At 34.1% G+C, this 7,980-nt stretch overlaps 1 protein-coding gene across 1 annotated transcript; it reads left to right on the forward strand.

Annotated features, from left to right (window-relative positions):
- The first annotated feature begins 4,929 nt into the window (after positions 1-4,929).
- LOC131599437 (EPIDERMAL PATTERNING FACTOR-like protein 3) lies at positions 4,930-5,686 on the forward strand. The gene is made up of 3 exons (XM_058871787.1): positions 4,930-5,080; positions 5,174-5,241; positions 5,321-5,686. Exons 1-3 carry the CDS (start codon positions 4,966-4,968, stop codon positions 5,522-5,524), a joined length of 387 nt encoding a protein of 128 aa, XP_058727770.1. The 5' UTR covers positions 4,930-4,965; the 3' UTR covers positions 5,525-5,686.
- The last annotated feature ends 2,294 nt before the right edge of the window (positions 5,687-7,980 follow it).

The following is a 7,980-nucleotide window of genomic DNA, read 5'->3' on the forward strand; positions in this document are numbered from 1 at the left end:
GTTTGCAAGAATAAGGTGATGCCTCTTTTAATTCGGCTAGGTCTATTTCGACCTCTTCAACGTTGTATGAATCTTCGAAGGGTTCGCCCTCAGCGTCTTCGGCATCAATATATGCTACCCTCTCCTTCTTGTAACTTTTATTTGCTCTGGCCTTTTCTGCTTTTAGTCGTTCGACTTGTCGAACCCTGTCTGCCAATTGGGCCATATCCCTTAAGTATTGGGTATCCAGTTTCTTTCTGATTGAGTAGTCTAGACCGCCTGCAGCCATTTCGACTAATTCATGTTCTAGGACAACTATGAAGCATCTTGACTTTAACAAACGGAACTTGTTTAAATAATCATCTATAGGTTCCGTGAACTTCCTCTTGATGCTAGCCAATTCCTTCAGACTTATCTTGGTTTGGCCCATGTAGAATTGCTCGTGGAACAATCTCTCCAAATGTGCCCATGCATCTATGGAATTTGGGGGTAAGGTAGTAAACCAAGTAAAATCATTTTTTGTTAACGAACTAGGGAAATATTTAATTCTCAAATCCTCGTTGCCCGCTAAATCCTGGCTTCTATCAAATACTTGGCTATGTGTTCTACGGTCGATTCACTAGTGTCCCCTGAAAATTTTGTGAATTTAGGTACCTTGGTACCTCTTGGCAATTCCGTTTGCGTAATATATTCTGCTATAGGGGATGTGTAGTTTGGATGTCGAAGTCCAGTATTAAGGCCATTATTGGCCATAATTCTCTCTATCATGGCAGTTAAATTATTCTCTGTTGCCATATTTTCTCTCCTAACCCTGTGGACTACTTCATCTGGATGTTCGTTCCTACCAACTACCCTTAATCTGGGACCCTCTTCGATGGTCTCTTGTTGACCAAAGTCGGTCATTCGACCTGGATTCTCCAGATCTATCACTTGGTTTCTTCTAACTGGTGGTGGTCTAGGTGGGGGAACTGCATCACCGGGTGTTGGCCTAGGCGGAAGAACCGCATCTTGAATAGGCTCCAATACCGGATCACCCTCTCGATAAGGGGGTTGGTTATTTCTTCGACTAGTTTGTGGAACTCCCATAAAAACTGCCATTCGATTTATTTGTGATGATATTTTTTGGAAGGTTTCTACATTGTCCCTGTTAGTCCTGGTCATGTTTGCTACCAATGGGGTAAAGAGTGACCCTATTTCTTTAGCAAGAGCACCTAACATATCATGGTTACTTGCGCCCATTTCTTGCCTAAACGCTGCTTGACTGTTGGTAGTTAAGAGAGGCATCTGGCTCGATGAGCCTGCATTTTGTGCACTTCGACCTACTGAACTCGTATTAGGCGAAAATGTCGTGGCATTAGGTGCAGTATATGTAGGTCATGCCATATAAGAATACGGCATTCCATAAGGGTTTCCGGGCCTTCACCCATCGAATGCAGATGAGAATGGCCTTGGAGAATGTACTTGACTTGTCGAGAAATGAAGCATCTCGTTTGTGCCTGAGGCATGGTGGTCGAACCGGAAATTGGGATCGTTCTTGTTGGCCCTGATGTGTTTTCGGGCATGGCTTGGGAACTAACTGCAGCCGCAGATCCTCCCGAAACGGGTATTTCTAGTTCTTGTGATGTAGATGTCGAAACATGTGTAGTATTTGCTGCTACTGTTCCTGACCCTTGTGGGGGATCTTGATCTCCCCTTCCACTGGTCGAATTGACCATTTTCTTGTTGTACCTTCGTTTAGGAATCGGTGGCGCACTGTTGGTTAATTTACCGTTCCTAAGGTTCATACAAGGTCTTGATATATTCTAGACAAAATAAAGCAACAAATTAATGACAATCTGTTTGACACGGTCCCACTGGGCGTGCCAATTTGTTTACGGTGATTTCTGGTAAACAACCGCTAGTCTTCTAAACTATAAAAAAATATACTTTGGTTACTCGCAGGATCGACTAGATTGATCCTAGGACATAGTCAAAAAGCTTGTCTTTTGTGATAATTTGGTTCATATTCTGTCAGTTGTTTGGCTTCGAAAGAAGAAATAAATAAACGAAATGTAAAGACTGATAATTGCCTTGTTATACACGTAAATATAACTTAGGCGAAAGATGAAACAAATATAAACTTGCAGGAAACTTAAAGTACAGTAACGTAAATTGCAGAATGTAAATGCTTCGAAGTAAACTTAAACGAAAGATAAAAGTGCAAGAATGTAAATGACTAAAATATAAAGAAATATAAAAGAAACTAGAAAGATACTTGAATAAAGATGAATACAAATGTATTTAAATTGGTGGTGTCATACGTACATTTCTCAGCGAACTCGTTCTCTTAACACTTGATACTTGAGTGATTTGTGAGTGATTTGTACAAAATGAACACCCCGGATCCTGATATTAAGATCTTTATTTATACTAATTTCGACCCTAACGGTCCTACACTAGCGAAACGCCATGTTGCTCACATGCATACGCTTCGAATCCCTGGGGCGCCATGTGTCCTTGTTCGGTTACACAGATTATTTCGAAATTCAAATCCTCCCGCCTGAATTCTCTTTCGATACGTGGCAACGTGATCAAAACCGAAAATGCTACGAAAACACGCCAAGCTTCAGTACCCTTCGTATTTCGTAAAAACGCTTAAGTCTTAAAGACAATTTACTTCGAACTAGCTTCAATTTCCATTATCTTTACTTCAACTTAAACAACATCCTCGAATCATGGCCATCAGGAACCATTTTTATTCTCAGAAATGGTCATCAAAAACCATTCTTCTCCGAACTCTAACTCTTCAAAGAATATTCTCTCCAAACGAAATCTCCAGCTAACAGGGAGCGAAGTGACTTCCTTCCTAAGATTGGAACCAATGGGTATACCAAGAAACATAAAGTTGCTATCTTCAATCTTGCAAGAGAGGTACAAAGAGGCGGCCTCCAAGAATTGAGGCGGAATATTAATCCATATCAACTTGCTTTTGTGAAAATTAATGCCAAGACCCGAGACTAGCTCAAAAGCTCTCAACACAATTTTTAAAGTCTTTATATGCTTTTAAGACCCTTGTCCTACCATTAATGTATCATCCGCAAATTGGAGAATGTCAACACTACAACTCCACTTTATCACTAAACTCTCGTATTCTCCAATTTCAATTGATTTCCTTACCAACCTAGAAAGAGGAGGCCACTAGAACAAATAAAGTGTAGTTTATTTTAATTTTTAATATTTTCTTATAATTTTTATAGGTTTTAAAATATCACTTAAATGTAATGTTATTTTAAATAATTTTTTTTTTTAAAAAAATATATCATTTTCAAAAAATTATGTGATTTATATTATATTAAAAATTTTAATTATAAATATTTGAATATTTAGATGTTAAACTAAATTCTTTTAATTTATAAAAAATAATTTCTAATATATCAATCTTATCAAACTGAATTTTATTAAAATCAATTATATCAAACTATTCAAAATAAGATATTAAATTTGATTAAACTATTTTGTAATATTAAAAAAATCGTAATATTGGGGAAATATCCCTTTTCAGCTTTTTGAACCGGTATGGTGATTTCTGCATACAGTGTGATAGTACAGACTAGAGTAGAAAAGCAATATTGGTACAGAAGAGAAGAGTGGAACATCTCAATATCTTGTTTCAGCACCGTACATCTGATCTGATCTGAGTAGTAGGTAAGGTAATACACAAACTTCATCAATCAAATCTTTCTCTCTACAATACTCATCATCCATCACTATCCTACTGCAAAATCTCTCATTAATACATTTTCCATTCTTCACTGTTATTAGTATTTTATTCATAATTTCATATTGATGCTTTATGTATTTCTCTATCTTCCTTTTCCTAGTTAATTAACTTTGCCAAATCAAAAATTGTGACATCATCTTGTAACGTGAATCTGATAAATTAGTACCATAAGATTTAATTTTAAAATAAATAAAATTAATTTAATGTGATGGGTCGAATCAAATGGTAGTAGTACAATAGAGTCAGTGAGCAAAACGGCTTAAATCAACATCACCATGTATTGTATTGTATGTATCAACGTAGTATCAGCCCCACTCGTTTCCAACCCATCTTTGACTCTCACTCATCATTCTTCTCGATAATACTATTGGAGATCGGAAATTAAATGTTACTCAGACAATTTTATTATAAGTACAACTTAACTTTTTACCCTTATAGTAACTTTTTTTCACCAAAATTATATATTCTCATTTTTCCCTCTTATATCTCAATATCTCCTCTCTTTTTTTTCTTCTATACAAAAGCAAATTGTGAATATGTACATTATACAACCCATTTTTTTATGGTTAGATTGGTTACTTGTGAGATGCTCGTAACATAACGGTAGATCACAGACAAACTACTTATTTTCTTGTGCTGGTATAACCATTTCAGATAGATTAACGAAAACAATCTATAGCATCAATTTTGTGAAATCATGCAAAACTTTTAATATTTGATGAGGCAAATCAAGAATGTATTTGGTTTCTCTAATTTAACACATACAATAAATTTGTGATTTGTCTTTTAGGAAGATAAATACGAAAACTATATATGATAGTATAAAGTCACAGTTGTAAACCAGAATTCCAAATACTTAAGGAATAAGGATAATAAAATTAGTTTTAACCGTGTAATAACTTGAGTCGGTTTCTAGAAAAGTCAATAAAAAAACTGTTTGAAATAAAAAGTTATGAAAGAAATTTCCCTGCAGTCTAGGCATATACTATGCATGATCTGTAAAAGTACTCCACTTCAGAGCTAGATTAATGCAGTTCTTAATAAGTAGGAGAAAATACAAAATTAAGAAAGAAAAAAATAAAATGCATCTCTTTGATATAATAAAAAGAATTTCAACAGAATGAAATGGCTACATCTCTGCCATATCTATCTGTCTGCCACTTCTTCTTCTCTCTCATATAAAGCTGGCCATCATTGTTAACCATAATTATCAGGTTTTAGAAAATATGAAGAGAACAGTGTGCTACACTCTAATTCTTAAAGCTTCCATTCTGCTTTCAAGTTTGGTTCTTTCTGTAATAAGCAAACCTTTCTTCATGTTCGGTGCTGCAAATCAACAAGGTTAGTAAAAAAGCATCACACCTTCGGAGTTTGGACTTAAAAAATGTTTTCTTTGAAACACTTATAACATTTTGTTTTTTTATTTATTGACAGAACTCTTCAAAGTTGATCCAACAACTAGAATACAAGATGTTTCAAGACCCTATGACTCTTCTACACAGGTTCACACTTGTTTACACCAATAATAATATATTATGGTTAGTAATATTATATTGTTTTATGATTATGGTTTTAATTTAGGTGAAAGAATATGAAGAAGCATTGAGGGGAATGAGTAGTAGGATTGGTTCAAGACCACCAAGATGTGAACATAGATGTGAAGGATGCATTCCTTGTAACCCAATTCAGATTCCTACCAACAAACATCTTGTTGGTGTTCAGTATGCTAATTATGAGCCTGAAGGATGGAAATGCAAGTGTGGCACTTCTTTCTTCAACCCCTAATTAGTTGATCATGTTTTGTTATAGTTTAGTTAAATTTGTTATGTTTGAGTGGGTTAATTTGGGAGATAATAGTTGTGACCATTTTCTATTTGTTATTATCTAGTTTATATGTGGGACTTTCTTCATGTAATGTGTGAAAAGTGATTTATGTCTCAAAGGTGAATAAAAAGTAATAGAGCAATCATCTTTATCTCTCAATTTTCTTAGTCATGCTCATTATACTTATATAGTAGTCTTTGCTAGCCGTGTCAATTGTGTTCAACCAAGATGGTTAAAATCTAACTATTGTTCGATTTTATATTTTTACGATATAAGTTTTGACTTAAATCCTTTTTATAAAATTGAACTAGCTTAAAATTGGAGCTAAACTCAATTTTACCAAATTTAACATGTATTAAATTCCTGGAAATTAAATAGAATGTTATTTGTTTTTACTTTGATTGTTTTGATATAAAACTAACTAAAACAATAGAGGTCGAGAGAGATAGAATAGAGAAAAGCAATATTATATCATCTTCTTTCAAGTGTACTTTACATTGTAATATGGGTCTCTTTTTATAGGACGGGAGATAGAAAATCACACATATTAAACACATATTAAATATGGAATAGGAAGATGAAAACCTAGGAGATGGATGGACATCCACTAACATAAATTTTCATAACACTCCCCCTTGGATGTCCATTGAGGATATGCCTCGTTAAAACCTTACTAGGGAAAACCCAGTGGGAAAAATTCTAGTGAAAGAAAAAGAGTACAATATCCTTTGAATGTGAATTGCCTCGTTAAAAACCTTACCAGGAAAACCCAGTGGGACAAAACCATGGTGAAGGGAAAAAGAGTGCAAAACATATGTATTTCTCCCCCTCATGCAAACATTTATATGTGTGACGATATTCTTTGTAGTCGTTGCTTAAAATGTCTTCTTCGAAGTGACTTCATGTAGAGTTAATAGTTATGCAGGATTTTATGAAGTTGTTGTCATGATTTGTTTCATAGATCTCCATGAAATGGTTGTACCATCACATGTAAATAAATAATCTCTTTCTGATATACCATTGTGAGAATCTGACAAGTAACCTGCATCTCTAAGATAACGAAGTATATGTTTGACCGCTTTCCAATTTCTTCGCGTATGTGAATAATTCTATCTTACTTATAAATTGACCGCAAATGGTATATCATGATGTGTATATTTAGCAAGGTGCATTAGTACTCCAATTGCACTAAGATATGGTACTTCGGGACCAAGCAATTTTTATCCTTTTCTCGAGGCCTAAAAAGATCTTTCTCCACATCTAATGATCTAACAACCATATTGGAGTAAGCAACATGTGACATTTGTCCATATAGAATCATTTCAACACTTTTCGATATAGTCTTCTTGATGTACAAATATTCTTTTGTCCACATGCTCAATTTGCAAACCTAGACATATTTTGTCTTTTCTAGGTTTTTCATCTCAAACTCTTTATTTAAGCAATTTATAGCTTTTGAAAGCTCTTCAGGAGTTTCAATAATACTTATGTCATCCACATAGACAATTATTATTGCAAGTAATTTTCCACATCATTTTATGAAAATACAAGGACAAATTGAGTTATTAGTATATTCATCATTTAGTAAATATTCACTAAGGCGATTATACGACAAGCATCCAGATTCTTTCAGCCCATAGAGAGACTTGTTCAATTTGATGTAGTAATTTTCTCGAGATCCACAATTACGTGCCTTTGGTATATTGAACCCTTCAGGGAGTTTCACGTAAATGTCACTATTAAGTGAACCATATAAATAAGATGTTATTATATCCATCATGTTCAAATTAAGCCCTTCATGTGTTACAAGGCTAATTAATTATCAAAAATTGATTGAATCCACTACAGGTGAATATGTTTTATCAAAATCAATCTTAGGTCTTTGTGAAAACCATTGAGCAATAAATCAAACTTTATATCATTCTTATTTTTCTTTTTCACAAAAACTCATTTATATCCAATTAGTTTCACAACTTGAGGTGTTCGGACTACAGGTCCAAAAGTGAGTCACTTGTAAAGTGAGTTTAATTCTTCTTCAATTGAATATATTTATTTTGGCCAATTCTCACTTAGTTTCTAATCTTTAATAGACTTTGACTCATGATCCTCATTATCATTGATCACTTTTAGCGTTATATTGTATACAAAGACATTGTCAATATTGACTTTATTTATTTATCTCAATTTCGGTTCCATTCAATTTCATCCATGACATATTTTATCGAGATCTCTTTATTTCATATTTCAAGTACTTGATTTGTTCTTCTGAAACTGAAAATTAAATTAGATCAAAGTGCTCTTAGCATTTTCATATCCTCACTTGGGTCATCTTTAGTTTCTTTTCTTAGTAGAGGACTTTTAACATTGGAACCGACTTTCATACCACGCTTCAGGCGCAACTACAACTCATTTGCAAT

This window comes from Vicia villosa, linkage group LG4, assembly GCF_029867415.1.
Source record: "Vicia villosa cultivar HV-30 ecotype Madison, WI linkage group LG4, Vvil1.0, whole genome shotgun sequence".
NCBI classification, from domain to species: domain Eukaryota; kingdom Viridiplantae; phylum Streptophyta; class Magnoliopsida; order Fabales; family Fabaceae; genus Vicia; species Vicia villosa.